The sequence below is a fragment of the Schistocerca americana genome, chromosome 4, assembly GCF_021461395.2.
Source record: "Schistocerca americana isolate TAMUIC-IGC-003095 chromosome 4, iqSchAmer2.1, whole genome shotgun sequence".
NCBI lineage: Eukaryota > Metazoa > Arthropoda > Insecta > Orthoptera > Acrididae > Schistocerca > Schistocerca americana.
In genome coordinates this window covers 472,942,488-472,961,239 of record NC_060122.1, presented here as the reverse complement: position 1 = coordinate 472,961,239, position 18,752 = coordinate 472,942,488, and the positions used below count along the sequence as shown (strand labels likewise).

At 44.9% G+C, this 18,752-nt stretch overlaps 1 protein-coding gene across 1 annotated transcript in view; it reads right to left on the bottom strand.

Annotated features, from left to right (window-relative positions):
- LOC124613554 (protein nervous wreck) overlaps nt 1-18,752 on the bottom strand; it is a 754,174-nt gene that overhangs the window by 377,156 nt on the left and 358,266 nt on the right. The window contains exon 4 of the mRNA XM_047142268.1: nt 18,311-18,396. Within this exon, the coding sequence (XP_046998224.1) occupies nt 18,311-18,396 (86 nt within the window). The remainder of the gene's footprint in view (nt 1-18,310; nt 18,397-18,752) is intronic.

Below are 18,752 nucleotides of genomic sequence, written 5' to 3'. Positions count from 1 at the left end.
ACATTCCTTTTCTCACCGATTCTGAGGACCTCGTCATTCCTTACCTTATCAGTCCACCTACATGTTCGTAAAGTTGACGCCAATTTGATCTTTTCATCACTCATCTCCAATTTTCGGATTCTATTGCGCTTATGCAAGCACGTCTCTCCAAGCCTACAATTATACACACATCACATCCTATACCAGTCCACCTAAAGCTACCTAACCTACCTTACTACGATATCGGTCTAGAATTTTAGTCACACGTCCATCTTTAACAGAATATTTCTTCCTCTTTCCACTTCAGATGCCCTTCTCTTTCCTTTCTTCTCCCTACCTTACTAATTGCTTGGTTCGTGATCCTCACAACCATAATTATTTCCCCCACAATAACCTTCATCACCTACTGCCTCCTTATTAATCGTCCAAAAAGTAGACTTTCATGTTATAGGAAAACTTCGAGAAACATATCACTGTTTCAACTCATAAGCTTTACGTAACTTTATATATCATTTTAATTCTATTAAATCATTGGAATACCCTCTTTCAAATTCTGAAGTTGGCAGGGATAAAATACAGGGAGCGAAAGGCTATTTACAATTTGTACAGAAACCAGACGCCAGTTATAAGAGTCGAGGGGCATGAAAGGGAAGCAGCTGTTGGGAAGGGAGTGAGACAGGGGTGTAGACTCTCCCCGATGTTACTCAATCTGTATATTGAGCAAGCAGTAAAGGAAACAAAAGAATAATTCGGAGTCGGTATTAAAATCCATGGAGAAGAAATAAAAACTTCGAGGTTCGCCGATGACATTGTAATTCTGTCAGAGACAGCAAAGGACTTGGAACAGCAGTTGAACCGAATGGACAGTGTCTTGAAAGGAGGATGTAAGATGAACATGAACATAAGCAAAACGAGGATAATGGAATGTAGTAGAATTAAGTCGGCTGATGCTGAGAGAATTAGATTAGGAAAAGAGACATTTAAAGTAGTAGATGAGTTTTGCTATTTGGGGAGCAAAATAACTGATGATGGTCGAAGTAGAGAGGATATAAATGTAGACTGGCAAGGGCAAAGAAAGCGTTTCTGAAGAAGAGAAATTTGTTAACATCGAGTATAGATTTAAGTGTCAGAAAGTAGTTTCTGAAAGTATTTGTATGGGTGTAGCCATGTATGGAAGTGAAACATGGACGATAAATAGTTTGGACAAGAAGAGAATAGAAGCTTTCGAAATGTGGAGCTACAGAAGAATGCTGAAGATTAGATGGGTAGATCACATAACTAATGAGGAGGTACTGAACAGAATTGGGGAGAAGAGGAGTTGTGGCACAACTTGACAAGAATAAGGGATCGGTTGGTAGGACATGTTCCGAGGCATGAAGGGATCACAAATTTAGCATTGGAGGGCAGCGTGGAGGGTAAAAATCGTAGAGGGAGACCAAGAGATGAATACACTAAGCATATGTAGGTTGCAGTAAGTACTGGGAGATGAAGAAGCTTTCACAAGATAGAGTAGCATGGAGAGCTGCATCAAACCAGCCTCAGGACTGAAGAGCACAACAACAAAAAATCACTTTTACTAGAGGTAGTCATAAAATTATAAGTAAAGTTACGTAATTAATTCTTTGTTGCAGTTGCACGAGCACTGTCCTGGACACGAAGAAATCATCGCGCTTCAGTACGGCAAGCCTTAGAGATGCCAAAACAAGCTGATAAAATGGAGTTTCCTGCTGTAATTCGATTTTTGCTTTTTAAAGTGAACAATGCTGCAAACAATTCATGCTGACCTGCTGGAGGTGTACGGCAACAATAAGCCATAACACGGCACGGTGGTTATATAGTGCAAACACTTCCGTATTGTGAAACAATTCTTGGCAACAGACGAAGTGTAAGACCAAAAAAATTGTTCAAATGGTTCTGAGCACTATGGGACGTAACATCGGAGGTCATCAGTCCCCTAGAACTTAGAACTACTTAAACCTAACTAACGTAAAGACATCACACACATCCATGCCCGAGGGAGGATTCGAACCTGCGACCGTAGCGGTCGCGCGGCGCCAGACTGAAGCGCCTAGAACCGCTCGGCCACAACGGCTGGTAAGTGTAAGACCACATGTCTGTGGAGCGCCGGGAATCTCAAGAGGTGAGGAGCCTCTGGTGTTACAAGACCAGCTTATCACAATCGAGAAGAAAGTTAAAATAGTTAAAAACAGTCAAGTATCATTTTTCAACATCTTGCACGACTTTCTGAACATAACAAATGGCTCCGCCCGCTTGCAACTACGACCCTTCCACATATTTAGAGATCCTGGCGAACGGAGGAATTGTGTCAGGGCAATACAGATGACAGTTTTACGCACCTAATAGCTATGGACGAGGGCTGGATGTCTCAGTACCACCCTGTGACAAAAAGCAAATCAAAATCGAAAAAGGCGATCATCAATTGGAAAGAGATGCTGAGTGACTTTGGGACCGCAGCTGTGTGCTGCTGATAGATTAGACTCGTAAGAGCACATTAACAAAATCTTGTGACGAGGTTACAGGACGTTATCTAGATGAAGCGTAGTAGGAGAGGGCGTACTTGCTCCAAAGCAACGCCCCAGCTCATTTTGTACTGGACACAGTCAGACAAGCTGCTTTATTTTGCTATAATACACTCCTGGAAATGGAAAAAAGAACACATTGACACCGGTGTGTCAGACCCACCATACTTGCTCCGGACACTGCGAGAGGGCTGTACAAGCAATGATCACACGCACGGCACAGCGGACACACCAGGAACCGCGATGTTGGCCGTCGAATGGCGCTAGCTGCGCAGCATTTGTGCACCGCCGCCGTCAGTGTCAGCCAGTTTGCCGTGGCATACGGAGCTCCATCGCAGTCTTTAACACTGGTAGCATGCCGCGACAGCGTGGACGTGAACCGTATGTGCAGTTGACGGACTTTGAGCGAGGGCGTATAGTGGGCATGCGGGAGGCCGGGTGGACGTACCGCCGAATTGCTCAACACGTGGGGCGTGAGGTCTCCACAGTACATCGATGTTGTCGCCAGTGGTCGGCGGAAGGTGCACGTGCCCGTCGACCTGGGACCGGACCGCAGCGACGCACGGATGCACGCCAAGACCGTAGGATCCTACGCAGTGCCATAGGGGACCGCACCGCCACTTCCCAGCAAATTAGGGACACTGTTGCTCCTGGGGTATCGGCGAGGACCATTCGCAACCGTCTCTATGAAGCTGGGCTACGGTCCCGCACACCGTTAGGCCGTCTTCCGCTCACGCCTCCAACATCGTGCAGCCCGCCTCCAGTGGTGTCGCGACAGGCGTGAATGGAGGGACGAATGGAGACGTGTCGTCTTCAGCGATGAGAGTCGCTTCTGCCTTGGTGCCAATGATGGTCGTATCCGTGTTTGGCGCCGTGCAGGTGAGCGCCACAATTAGGACTGCATACGACCGAGGCACACAGGGCCAACACCCGGCATCATGGTGTGGGGAGCGATCTCCTACACTGGCCGTACACCACTGGTGATCGTCGAGGGGACACTGAATAGTGCACGGTACATCCAAACCGTCATCGAACCCATCGTTCTACCATTCCTAGACCGGCAAGGGAACTTGCTGTTCCAACAGGACAATGCACGTCCGCATGTATCCCGTGCCACCCAACGTGCTCTAGAAGGTGTAAGTCAACTACCCTGGCCAGAAAGATCTCCGGATCTGTCCCCCATTGAGCATGTTTGGGACTGGATGAAGCGTCGTCTCACGCGGTCTGCACGTCCAGCACGAACGCTGGTCCAACTGAGGCGCCAGGTGGAAATGGCATGGCAAGCCGTTCCACAGGACTACATCCAGCATCTCTACGATCGTCTCCATGGGAGAATAGCAGCCTGCATTGCTGCGAAAGGTGGATATACACTGTACTAGTGCCGACATTGTGCATGCTCTGTTGCCTGTGTCTATGTGCCTGTGGTTCTGTCAGTGTGATCATGTGATGTATCTGACCCCAGGAATGTGTCAATAAAGTTTCCCCTTCCTGGGACAATGAATTCACGGTGTTCTTATTTCAATTTCCAGGAGTGTATTTTGCCTCACAACTCGTACTCTCCTCTCATGGCACTCAGTAACTTCTGCTTCTTTTCTCGGATGAAGATACAACTGCGCTGCGGGCGTTTTCAGAATGACGACGACATGATTTTTGAAAGAGAACTACGAGGGTTGCCAAGAGAATAATGCACCGCATTTGTTTTCTTCAACAATTTTTTACTGAGCATAATAAGAATTACACACACGAAAGAACGGTGTTTTATCTACACACCCTATTTTTCCACGTAATCTCCGTCCCACTCTATGTCCTTCCTCCAGCGCGAAACAAGGGCGTGTATGTCCTGTCGGTACCAAACCTTCTCCTGTTGCCGGAACCAGTGCTTCACTGTGTAAAATTCCTTTACTGATTGACAGATGCAGCGCCATATGCCGAGTCGTAACGTGTCTGTCTTCGCGATGACATCAGCTCTCTGCAACATGTCAGGTGTGACAGCCGTGGATGATCCCCCCGACCTCTGCAAATCGTGCGGCTCCGCCGAACCGCCTTCTGATGACCTCACCCTCCGTGCCCAGTGACTAACTGTACTTCCGTCGACAGCAGGTCATCCATAGACTTTGCAAAAGTGTCTGAGAATATTCCCCGCAGTTTCTTTTTCTGCACTGAGAAATTCAATGACTGCATGATGCTTGTAACGTACATCACTTACAGAGGCCATTTTGAAACTCTGCTACAGCTACGCTATCTGTCGGATGTGACGGAAACTTGGCACGCTCACTCTGGACACTTCAAATAGCACATATGTAATATTTTGCATTCCTAGCATTGTTTTCGGCTGAGAAAAAAAATGCGGTGCATTACTTTTTGGGCAACCCTCGTACTACTGAACTGCCAAAATGCAGACTTACACAACCATGGTCTGGGAGAACTCAAGCATCGTCGGAAAAAAATGTGTCGTATTGGAGGGTGAATGTGTACAGAAGCACCAACACCATAGACACTAATCAGCCACAACGTTATGACCATCCTCCTAATACCCGGTATTTCCACTTTTGGCACTGATAATAGCGGCAATGCGTCGTGGCGTGGAAGCGATGAGGCCTTAGTAGGCCGCTGAAGGGAGTTGACACCACATATGCATACACAAGTCACCTAAGTACCGTAAATTCCGGGGAGAGGGGCGATGAGCTGTGACACAACGTTCAAGAACATCCCAGATGTGTTAGATCGGATACAGATTCGATGAGATGAAGGACTAGCACACCAACTGGAACTCGCCAGTGTGTGCATCGAACCACTCCATCACAGTCATGGCCTTGTGACACAGCATATTATCTTGTTGAAAAATGCCACTGCCGTCAGGGAACATGATCATCACGAAGGGGTATACGTAGTCTGCAAACAGTGTACGATACTCCTTGTCCGTCATGGTGCCTTACACGAGCTCCACAGGACCCATGGATGCCCAGATGGATGTTTCCCAGAGCATAATGGAGCCGCCGCCAGCTTGTCTTCGTCCTGCAGTACAGGTATCAAGGAAATGTTTCCCAGGAAGGCGATGGGATTCATTAGACCATGCAACATTCTGCCACTGGGCCAATGTCCAGTGTCGATCGTCACGTGCCCATTTCAGCCATACTTTCCGATATCGTGGTGTTATCATCGGCACTTGCATGGATCGTCGGCTGTGGAGACTTACGAGTGTTCGGTGCACTTTGTGTTCAGACACACTTGTAATCCACCCAGTGTTAAAGACTGATGATAGTTCAGCCAGAGTTCGCCTCCTGTCCTGATTCACCAGTCTGCCCAGCCTATGACGTCCAACATCTGTAATGAGCGGTACCAGCCAACCCCACGACGGCTGGACGTGGTATCTGTTTTCACCACGTATTGAAGAAACTTCTCACCACAGCAGTCCTCGAACACTCGATAAGTTGTGCAGCTTCCAGAATGCTCGTGCTGAGCCTGTAGGCCATCACAATCTGCCCTCGTTCAAACTCAGATAGATCGTATGCCTTCCTCATTTTAAACGCGGACTGATACTACATGCACCACTGTGTGTCAGACTAGCTGTTATTCCTAGTCAGGTAACGCTACTATCGCCTGGACGGATTTATATCGATAGTAGGTCGATGGTCATAATGTACTGGCTGATGAGTGCATACAATGCTCTAAAGATAAAGTGAAGCAATCAGAAGACATGGTTCAATGTCAATGTAACTTCGCGCCACGCACACACCATCAGAGCGTATGTAAATGATTAGAGTTGCAATTATATGTGACGGGGAAAACCCCTTCAAATCTGTAACAGGCGGACAAGTAATAGACTTATAGCAACATTCTGTGTCATCCCGCACCACTGGTCAGAGATCAGCACTAGTCTACTAGGGAATTGCTGTCCTATGTGCAGGCTGCCGTTAACATCACAAAACAAGCAGCTACGTTTAGAATGGTGATATGACTGGGAAGCGTGGGCTGCTAATGAATGTCGCCGTATTATATTCAGCGAGGAACGTTGGTTCTGCAGTATCTGAATGACAATCTTTGGGAAGTATGGTGACAATCTGGGGAGAGGTCTCATTCTTCTAATGTTTTGTAGAGGCACAGTGCTTTTACTCCCGGCATCATGGTGTGGGAAGCCATGGAGTATGACATCAAGTCAGGGCTGGCAGTGACTGAGGGAACTCTAGCGGTACCGGTACACCGATATATCACGAAAATCCGGTGGCCTTATTTGTTACCTGTCATGCTGCAGTATCGTGGCGCTATTATTCAACAAGCACATGTCTTTATGAACTTTCTGCGTGATGTAGAGGTACTCTCCTCGCCAGCAAGAATTCCAGATTTGTTCCCGATAAAAAATGAGCAAGACAGGATCGGGCGTCAACTCAGTCAGAGGCCAGTGTCCAGAACATCAAGGACCAGTTACAACAGTTGTGGATCAGCTTGAGCCAGAAGAGGATGCACAGCTTTATGTCAACCTTCCCAAAGGAATGAGACCATACATCCTGCCAGAGGTGGTGCTACCTTATATTGATGATGGGCTCATGCTGCAGAACTCTTTGTAATTTTGTCTCGACTTTGCAATCACTAAAATAAAATCACATATCCTGTCAAGCTGTGAAGTTTCATTTCATTCTCTAGTCTGATTTGGGTGCCTCACTTTTTTTTTTTTTGTCAGACACGGTATATCAACATGATATTATAGCGGCGCAATGTTTGGTCCTTAAAATTTCGGGCGTGCAGCCGCATAAATTTCACTTGTGCTCCTATATTTCGGCTGCATACGGTCCACCCATCTTCAGAGAGCTGAGGCTCAGTCTGAAGACGACTGGACGGTATACAGCTGAAATATTAGAATAAGAAGTGAACTTTATGCGGCTGCATGCTCAACATTTTATGCGTTTGTAAGTGTCTCTCATTTGACAGCCCTCTGGCTGCAGATATAGGGTGAGAGGATGTAATAGCATTAACGAAGAAAGAAAAAAAAATAGTAGTTTCGATATGTGAGTGGATAAACTAGAATATTATCCCACAGCAAAACTCTATTTGTACGGATCTTCATTTTTTAACAATTAAAAAACAGACTATTGAATTCAAACGTGGACATACTGTCACTGAAGATATTCCGTATGAATGACGCCCGAAACCTTCAGCTACAGATAAACGTCATGGGGAAAATAATACCTAACTTTCGGCAAATGATAATGTGTGACGTCGGCAACATTCCAGGAAAAGAGACCAACCCGTTTTCCATAACAATTAACCTTTACACGAGTTTTGCGAGAAGGATACTACATTGCTTGAATCTTTACGAAAAGTACATGCTAAAAGAAATGTTTTAAGGCCAACCTAGCTTCCAGTGTAAAGCTTGTTTTGATATCAAGATCGTTCTGTTCTCTAAGTCACGAGAAACCTTCATTTCGGTACCTGCACCCTAAAGTCACGTTGAAGTATATTGCAGCAAATGATAGAAAGCTTTACCCATTGCGCTAGGTAGTCAACACCGCTTGAGTCTTACGAAAGTAATCTATCATATACGGCAGGTAAGTATTATTCCTCATTTCGAAACAACTTACCACGGTGCAACAAAGAACAGTACCAAATGAAAACAATTCTTTGCAGCTCAGCGACTTGATTTTCTTTATAAGTAGATACGATGAGATATTTCAGGACAAAATATATTTCACATTTCCGTCTAGGTTAACATTTGTAACAGTAGAATATAGTAAAAAAAATTCAGGGACCTGTCAACATCCTCTGCATAGTTGGAGAAATTCATGATACACACTCTGCTGTCTCGCAGTATCTTTATTCAGTACCAATTTCGATCATGGACTAATTTCACAGTGGGAAAATATGTGTTGTGACAACTCCACATGGCATACATACTATTAATGTGGGAAAATAAGCCATTGTAAGAAAACGGTACCTCGCACCGTAACAGAGGCTTATCCAAGCAGAAAACAACTTTGAAAACGTGTTTTGCCTAAGCAACGGTTCTGTTCACTTTCACTTACTGCTGTTCCATGTTTTTGTGTTTTAAACATTGTTATATTCTTGATTAAACCTGTGTTACGATGTTAAGTATCGTTTTACAACGTTTTCAATTCAGCAATGGCTTACTTATCTATTCTAATAGCATTATGCGATGTGACATTGTCACAATAGATATTTTTCCAATGTGAAGATGGTCCGTGATCGAAACCGTTCGTGAATAAAGGTACTAAGACAGCACAGTGTGTATCATGCATTTCCCCAAGTACCACAAGATGACATTGTGAAATCAGTGTATATATTCAGAGCATGTTCTCCACCTTTATATATGAACACTTTTCTAGCTTGCATTATTCTTTTTCTGGGAGAAGCTCTTACGATCTGATAGTTTCGATTTGAAATACATAAACACTCAGATTACTTCGTATTGATAAACTTTCAAATGGTTCAAATGGCTCTGAGCACTATGGGACTTAACTTCTGAGGTCATCAGTCCCCTAGAGCTTAGAATTACTTAAACCTAACTAACCTAAGGACATCACACACACCCATGCCCGAGGCAGGATTCGAACCTGCGACCGCAGCGGTCGCGCGGTTCCAGACTGTAGCGCCTAGAACCGCTCGGCCACCCCGGCCGGCGATAAACTTTCAAAGCGTGAAACAGTAACTCATGAATACTTCGCAAGACATTTGGGGCATCTAGATGATAAAATACATAAAAAAGGTTTGAATCGGAAAGATAAAAATCATGTTTCGTCAGGACAATCCACAAAAGTGTTTTGGCAGTGGCCAAATTGAGGGATCGGTAGAACGTATTGTTAGAACATCCAACACATTCAGCCGATTTGGCGCACTTTTAATTACACCCATTTTCAAATCAAAGTACGTTTGTGACTGATAATATTACGGTATGTAGATGAATATTTTGCAGATTTTCCGGAATACCGTACTTGGGGCGGAATCAACACGCTGGCAAAACAGTGAACGGAGTGCAGTGAACTAAAACGGGATAACCTCGAAAAATAAAAGCACTATGCACAAGAGTACAGTAATTTAACGAAAAAAAATTTTAATTTTCTTATTCTTCTTCTATTGACGTATACTACATCTGACATACGATTTTGAAGACGACTCCTATTCCAGTAATGAAACTGCTTCAGCCGCCAATTTGCGAAGGGGTTTCATAGTATTAGTTCTATTTAAGAACGATATATGTTAAGAAAAAAGGTAGACACTTAGACATTTTAGAAGGAAAAGAGTTGAAGGAATTTGATAATCTACTGAACTAATAGAACTAGTTCTCCTCCGATGCCTGTTTCAGTATCTACGATGAACCGCTCATCTGGCATTGGTTGTACCACCTTCCTTCATATTCCGTTATATGACTTACGATGTCTGCCGCCCAGTGTAGTAACGAACTACAGCGTGTCGTTCTCTCAAGCCCGGCATGCTGCGAGGAAACGGTGCCAAAATCCAACTACGCGTTATGACAAATGCAGCGCAACCTAGACGTCAGAATGTGGATCACAGATGCAACTAATCAGTTTTCCTCTACTTCCAAACTGCTTTAGAGTGCTTAATTATTACTCCTTTCCAGTAATTTTTGTTTGGTTTAATCTATCCCGTCGATTATATGCCTATGTACCATCCCCCTCCGCCGGCTGGGGTGGTCGAGCGGTTCTAGGCACTACAGTCTGGAACCGCGCGACCGCTACAGTCGCAGGTTCGAATCCTGCCTCGGGCATGGATGTGTGTGATGTCCTTAGGTTAGATAGGTTTAAGTAGTTCTACGTTCTAGGGACTGATGACCTCAGAAGATAAGTCCCATAGCGCTCAGAGCCATTTGCACCATTTGAACTATCCCCCTCCCCCACTCCACCATTCCTCTTTCCACTCATTACAGTACATCTAAACCTCGTTATAAAACGTGTTTTTTTTTAAAAAAAAGAATTAAGTAAAAATCGTATCACAAGTGACAGTAGCCAAAGGATGATTTCATACAAAACCTCCAACTATAGCTTCCGTTGTTGACAACGCAACGGAAACTGATTGCAGCATGTGCTTTTAGGTATACTTTTCTTTTCTTTTATCGTTACTCAAATGGTTACGTGGCATATTTTACAGATGTTACAATGATTGTGTATTTCCAGTTTTTGTATTATGACGTCTGAAGAGGGTCACTTACTAGTCGAAACTGGTTATAACATTCCGAAATGCTCAACTGATCGTGATGTAAAACGCAAAATTTAATAATTTAATTATTTCTATACCATTGTATTACTATGAGTTCCAGCGTTACAGAAGTTCTCATTGTATTGATCACAACGAATACCTCGAGTGTATGCTATTAATTACTCCCCTCTATCGATAATTGTGTAAGTTTATAGTATTTGAAATACTGCTACTAATGACATATTACTCTGAATTGGATCACGCTGAAAGGCAGCGGACTGAGAGCCTAGCACCGTAGTAGCACAGCGAGACGCAGTTTCGTGCGATTCCTTTCTCCGAGGCGTCCCGCGGAAGACTATCTCGAGTTCGAGAGAGAAATTCGCTGAGTTTCGGTGTGGAAAAGTTTCGTCGTCCGAAGTGTACGGCAGTTGTTGGAACAATGTCGATCTGAGGGCCGACAGGTTGCGGTCCAGAGTAGCAGGAAGTGTGCTGGGAAGCAGAAGACCTCCCACGAGCACCATTTTCTTTTTCCTCGGCAGAATAAGGCTTGTTATCCCATCATTCAGAACCGCCGCTGCACCGTGAAATCGATTTCGCAACCCAGGGACGCGAACGGGTAGACGTTTAGGAATATGTGCTTGATTTTCAAATAGAGACTTACGAGGAAAAGCTAGTTCGGGTGAGAACAGTTCATCAAATAGGTCGACGGGCCGGTCGCCAAAAACAAAACGACGACCTGTGAATCGCTTATCAAGGAGACGCCAACTGCCAAGCGGCAATGATACGATGCTCTGTACAGGGTGAATCCGCTGAAACTTTCCGACGGTCTTGACAAGTTCGTAACACTGATTCCTGTCCAGTCATCGAAGTTAAACAACATCGGACCCGGTTCGTACTTGGATGGGTGATCATCCACGGAAAAACCTGGTGCCGCTGGCACAGAGACATGGAGGTCGCAGAAATGGGGTGGGTTGAAAGATTTGCACCTGGCCGTGGTGCCGTGTGTAATTACGCGGGTTGGAATGTTAATAGTGGCAACTATTTATTTACAGCTCGTACAAAATAGATACGTGTTTCAAATTTTTACTGACCTTCAAAGTAGTCACCAGCATTGTGTATAACCCGTTGCCAGCGATGTGGAAGTCGTAGGATACTCTTAGCAGTGCCAGTTGTGTTGACAGTTCGAGCGGCGCGGACTATTGACCGACGAATTTGTAGCAGTTCTGAAGCGAATGCCGTGAAGTGTTTCCTTCAGTTCCAAAAATGAATAGCATAGAGACAGAAATGATGACACTTTCTGCAGGACCTGACCATCATTTTGCAGGACAATGCTCAAGCACGTACAGTGAAAGCTGTTACTGATTTCTTTGACTAATGGGGCTGCTAAGTGCTATACCACCTACTACAGTCCCCTGACTTAAGCCCTCGTGAGTTCAAATGGATTTCTAAACTGAAGGAAACACTTCACGGCATTCACTTAAGAACTGCTACAAATTCGACGGGTAATATACCGCACCGTTCGAACTGTCAACACAACTGGCACTGCTAAGAGTATCCTACGACTTCCACATCGCTGGCAACGGGTTATACACAATGCTGGTGACTACTTTGAAGGTCAGTAAAAGTTTGAAACACGTATCTATTTTGTACGAGCTGTAAATAAACAGTTGCCACTATCAAAATTGCAACCATCGTATTATTCTTACACTAGAAGCCTGTACCGGTTTTCTTTCGTTATTGTTCAAGTTATCAGACCGAGGTTTTCGGCAATTGCATGGTTAATTCGCTTAATTCTTATATCAACCGAGGTAACGAAGCAAGGATTTTTTTAACAGAACAATTTACTTTTCAATGGCATCCGAAAGGATATAGAGCATATATTATTATAACTTTCAAATCGCGCAATGATCACCATTCAAAGATAAGGAAAATTAGAGCTCGTACTGTGGAGTTCAGATAGTCGTTTTTCCCTCGCGCGATCCGCGAGTGGAACAGATGGGGGGAGATACGGCTTTGGCGCGAATAGTGCCCTCCGCCACACACCACTTCGTGGCTAGCGGAGTATATATATATATATATATATATATATATATATATATATATGTAGATGTAGGAAAACGACTGTAGTGATGTTATACCTGCTAATGTTGGCTTTGAGACATTTCGTGAAAATAAAGGAGAAATGTGAAATGTGAAAGACATGACACCAATAAACGGGGCTTTCACGCCAGGGTCCATCGTTTTATCAAGCCTTTCGACTGTTTACTTGCTTCCTCAAGAGCTTTTCACTTAAACCTGAATAAGTACACGTACTTTAAATACACTGCCTGTCCAAAAAGGTGAAGCACCCAGAAGGAGAGGAGGAAACGAAATGAAACTTCACGGGCTGAGAGAGTATGTGATGTCATTTAAGTGATTACAAATGGGAGTCAACACCCATTTACCAGTATGACGTTGCACACCCTCATGGCTGGATACGTGCTCTAATTCGGTGAGGAAGGGTGTCACAAAGGCGTTGTACCCTCTGCTGAGGTAATCTAGCCTGCAACTGCCACAACTGGTCCGTATCATGGATACTGGCAGGTGGTTCCAGACATGTTCTGTCGGAGACACATCTTGGCACCTTGTTGGCCAAGAAGGTACCTCAAAAATACGCAGACAGTTCACAGAGACACATATATGTCCTTTTCGTAAATGACACCATAAAACGACATCACGATAACATCTGAAGACGCATGATGTCCGTGCCGTGTGGTTATGCCCCCCACACCTTGGCGTCAGAGGTAGCTTCGCTGTGCGCCTGCAAAGCACTGGAAGACCAGGACCTATCACCATGTGACCGCCATACTCACCGACGATGGTTATCCGCGGTAGTACAGAACAGCTAAACACAAAGCTACGACTTTCCTCAGCAGTCCACGCTTCCCCGTCACGACATCACACCAAATGCAGAGATTTGTATTGTGGCGTTAACACCAGCCAACGCGTCTGATGTTAATACCCTATCTCGTCTGTTGCTTGTCTCTGGGCAATGACACAAAATGTTGCAGGGAATCCATTATTGTTCTCGAATGGGAGGCGAAATTGTGCGAGGCGTACGATGTGATTGGTGTACAATACGGCCATCCTCTCTTTTGGTGGTCGGACTTCGTCAACCGGAACGTTGACGACGAATGCGCCTGCCCTCATGTAGCCGCGTACCTCAACTTCGGGACATAGACACATTACAATGAGTCACAAATCTGGATATTCCGCTATTCGATCAGCCTGCCAAATAGAGACCAACAATGAGTCCGTTTTCGAACTCCGTTATGTGCCGATAACGCTGCCTTACACGAGAACGCGACAACTGCGTATCCTCCACAGTAATTAGTCAGCATCTGACGCTGTTCATACCCATTATGTACCCTACCAGGCGTAGTATCAATAATAAAAAAGACCAACAGTAATGCACTGTAGTGGCAATTCTATCCGTCACAGAGAATTGCAACTCTAGTCATTTACATGCACGCCGATGATGTGTACATTCGAAGTACATGACAATCGACCGTATCTTCTGGCTGCTTCACTTTTTATGTCAACATCTACATCATCTACGTGATTACTCTGCTATTCACAATAAAGTGCCTGGCAGAGGGTTCAATGAGTCACCTTCAAGCTGTCTCTCTACCGTTCCACTCTCGAACGGCACGCGGGAAAAACGAGCACTTAAATTTTTCTAGTCGAGCCCTGATTTCTCTTATTTTATCGTGATGATCATTTCTCCCTATGTAGATGGGTGCCAACAGAATGTTTTCACAATCGGAGGAGAAAACTGATTGAAATTTCATGAGAAGATCCCGTCGCAACGAAAAACGCCTTTGTTTTAATGATTTCCACTCCAATTCACGTACCATGTCTGTGAAACTGTCTCCCCTATTTCGCGATAACACAAAACGAGCTGCCCTTCTTTGTACTTTTACGATGTCATCCCTCAGTCCCACCTGATGATCCCACACCCAACAGAAATACCCCAGAACAGGGCCGACAAGCGTGGTGTAAGCAGTCTCTTTAGCAGACCTGTTGCACCTTTTAAGTGTTCTGCCAACGAATAACAGTCTTTGGTTTGCTCTACCCACAATATTATCTATGTGATCGTTCCCTAACTATTTAGCTTAATTTACAGCCTTCAGATTTTTGTGACTTATCGCGTAATCGAAATTAGCTGATTTCTTTTAGTACTCATGTGAATAACATCACACTTGTCTTTATTCAGGGTCAATTGCCACTTTTCGCACCATACAGATATCTTATCTAAATCATTTTGCAGGGCGTTTTCATCATATGATGACTTTACAAGATGGCAAATGACAGCATCATCTGCAAACAATCTAAGACGGCTACTCAGATTATCTCCTATGTCGTTAATATAGATCAGGAACAATAGAAGGCCTATAACACTTCCTTGGGGAACGCTGGATATTACTTCTGTTTTACTCGATGACTTTCCGTCTATTACTACGAACGGTGACCTTTCTGACAGGAAATCACGAATCCAGTCGCACAACTGAGGCGATACTCCGCAGGCACGCAGTTCGGTTAGAAGACGCTTGTGAGGAACGGTGTCGAAAGCCTTCTGGAAATCTAAAAATATGGAATCAATTTGACATCCCCTGTCGATAGCACTTATTACTTCATGAGTATAAAGAACTAGGTGTGTTTCACAAGAACGATATTTTCTGAATCCGTGCTGACTATATGTCAATAAATCGTTTACTTCGAGGCACTTCATAATGTTCGAATACAGTATATGTTCCAAAACCCTACTGCAAATCGACGTTAGTGATATATGCCTGTAATTCAGCGGATTACTCCTACTTCCCTTTTTGGGTATTGGTGTGATTTGAGCAATTTTCCAGTCTTTAGATGTGGATCTTTCTCTGAGCGAGTGGTTGTATATAATTGCTAAATATTGAGTTATTTTATCAGCATATTCTGAGAGGAACCTGACTAGTATACAATCTGGACCGGAGGCCTTGCCTTTATTAAGTGATTTAAGCTGCTTTGTTACACCGAGGATATCTACTGCTATGTTTCTCACCTTGACAGTTGTTCTTGATGTCAGGCAGTATAGCTCTCTGAAACCCATTCTGATAACCTAGAGTTAACATACAGTTCCATTTCCAAAAGTCATTGCTGACCCTGTATCTATGATGTACACAGTAAGGCCAAAAGGACATACGGTTATCTTAGTAGCTTAGGTCAGTCTTCTCATTGCATATAACGTTGGAACCTTGTACAAGAGCCCCACTAGGCGGTCTTAACATCGCAGCTCATTTCAGGCGTTTTGCCTTTCAGTTTTAGTAATGCTCTTAAGTACTTTTGTGTAAATTTTCAACCCTAACATTACCAAGCTTTACATCACTGGGCTCGTGTTTTCAACAGCTTCTAACACAGTTGAAAATGTACATCGTTCCATTAATAAATGGCATTCATGCTTCATTATCTCGGGTGATACAAAAGTTAAGTGTGTTAACCAAGAAACAACCTACGTGCTTCTACACTCCTGGAAATTGAAATAAGAACACCGTGAATTCATTGTCCCAGGAAGGGGAAACTTTATTGACACATTCCTGGGGTCAGATACATCACATGATCACACTGACAGAACCACAGGCACATAGACACAGGCAACAGAGCATGCACAATGTCGGCACTAGTACAGTGTATATCCACCTTTCGCAGCAATGCAGGCTGCTATTCTCCCATGGAGACGATCGTAGAGATGCTGGATGTAGTCCTGTGGAACGGCTTGCCATGCCATTTCCACCTGGCGCCTCAGTTGGACCAGCGTTCGTGCTGGACGTGCAGACCGCGTGAGACGACGCTTCATCCAGTCCCAAACATGCTCAATGGGGGACAGATCTGGAGATCTTGCTGGCCAGGGTAGTTGACTTACACCTTCTAGAGCACGTTGGGTGGCGCGGGATACATGCGGACGTGCATTGTCCTGTTGGAACAGCAAGTTCCCTTGCCGGTCTAGGAATGGTAGAACGATGGGTTCGATGACGGTTTGGATGTACCGTGCACTATTCAGCGTCCCCTCGACGATCACCAGTGGTGTACGGCCAGTGTAGGAGATCGCTCCCCACACCATGATGCCGGGTGTTGGCCCTGTGTGCCTCGGTCGTATGCAGTCCTAATTGTGGCGCTCACCTGCACGGCGCCAAACACGCATACGACCATCATTGGCACCAAGGCAGAAGCGACTCTCATCGCTGAAGACGACACGTCTCCATTCGTCCCTCCATTCACGCCTGTCGCGACACCACTGGAGGCGGGCTGCACGATGTTGGAGGCGTGAGCGGAAGACGGCCTAACGGTGTGCGGGACCGTAGCCCAGCTTCATGGAGACGGTTGCGAATGGTCCTCGCCGATACCCCAGGAGCAACAGTGTCCCTAATTTGCTGGGAAGTGGCGGTGCGGTCCCCTACGGCACTGCGTAGGATCCTACGGTCTCGGCGTGCATCCGTGCGTCGCTGCGGTCCGGTCCCAGGTCGACGGGCACGTGCACCTTCCGCCGACCACTGGCGACAACATCGATGTACTGTGGAGACCTCACGCCCCACGTGTTGAGCAATTCGGCGGTACGTCCACCCGGCCTCCCGCATGCCCACTATACGCCCTCGCTCAAAGTCCGTCAACTGCACATACGGTTCACGTCCACGCTGTCGCGGCATGCTACCAGTGTTAAAGACTGCGATGGAGCTCCGTATGCCACGGCAAACTGGCTGACACTGACGGCGGCGGTGCACAAATGCTGCGCAGCTAGCGCCATTCGACGGCCAACACCGCGGTTCCTGGTGTGTCCGCTGTGCCGTGCGTGTGATCATTGCTTGTACAGCCCTCTCGCAGTGTCCGGAGCAAGTATGGTGGGTCTGACACACCGGTGTCAATGTGTTCTTTTGTCCATTTCCAGGAGTGTATAAGTACTGCCATTTGCAGAGAATTATGTTTCGATATCTTGTACCGTTCACGAAAAAAAATCGAGTTTTATACTTTACGCGACACACCCTGTTACCAAGCTCAATTCATTTAGCTGTTCCTTCGATGTGAGGAAATTGTAGACTGTATCAAAGTACACAGGCTTGTCTACCCACACCCAAAATAGCATGAAAATTTTATTAAGTGATCATATGTTTTGTGCTTGCAGAGATCGTGACTACTTACTGATGTGCGAATATGTGACCCTTCCGTATATCACATCGTCAAATCCGGAATTCCCAAATCTCCGGACTTGTCGATGTCGTGTAATACGCAAAGGCCACATACTCACACAACGATAAGCAATCAAGGCTTAAATGTTAAAGTGACAGACACTTGGTATTCCCCATGAAAAATTATAGTTCTGCCAGACGATGACCTCAAGGTTGAAAGTAGCTGCAGAATAACAAACCAAAAATTGTAGCAGCGTCGTGTAGTTATTTTCAACAAAAGTACGCAGTTACTTCAGCTGACATGACTGTCAGTATTGACTAAGACAAAGCGACAAGTAATTTTAATAATTAGAGTATATACCTCCATAAAAATTATATTTGGCAAAGATGTGACTATGAGGAGAAGATACTTTGTTGGTCGTCACTCACCATTTTTCTTCACCGCCTTCTGTCTTGATGTCTGGGATGTTGGGGATTTTCTTATTGAGGTATGCCGATGATATCTTAAGCAGCGCCTGAAAACATAAACAAAGGCGTTACGATGTTTGAAATTTACATATGCGAACAGAGACCAAATAAAAGTTCTTTCCAAGCAATAACTGGAATTTACAGCTTGTGGCTTCCTACAAAGGACGTGAAGATGATTCATTAGTTCTTGTATTATTCTTCTGCACAAGTAATACCGATGTTCACATGCTTGGAACTCTCAAACCACACTTTCACATATTATCTTTACTACAGATATCCCATCGATCTGAGTGGCGAAGGTGAACTGACGGGTATATTTTCCGCTATGCAGTGAAAACCATTTCAAAACTACAATGGTACTTATAAGAAACTTAAGTGACAGAAATATTGTACTTTTAAAAAT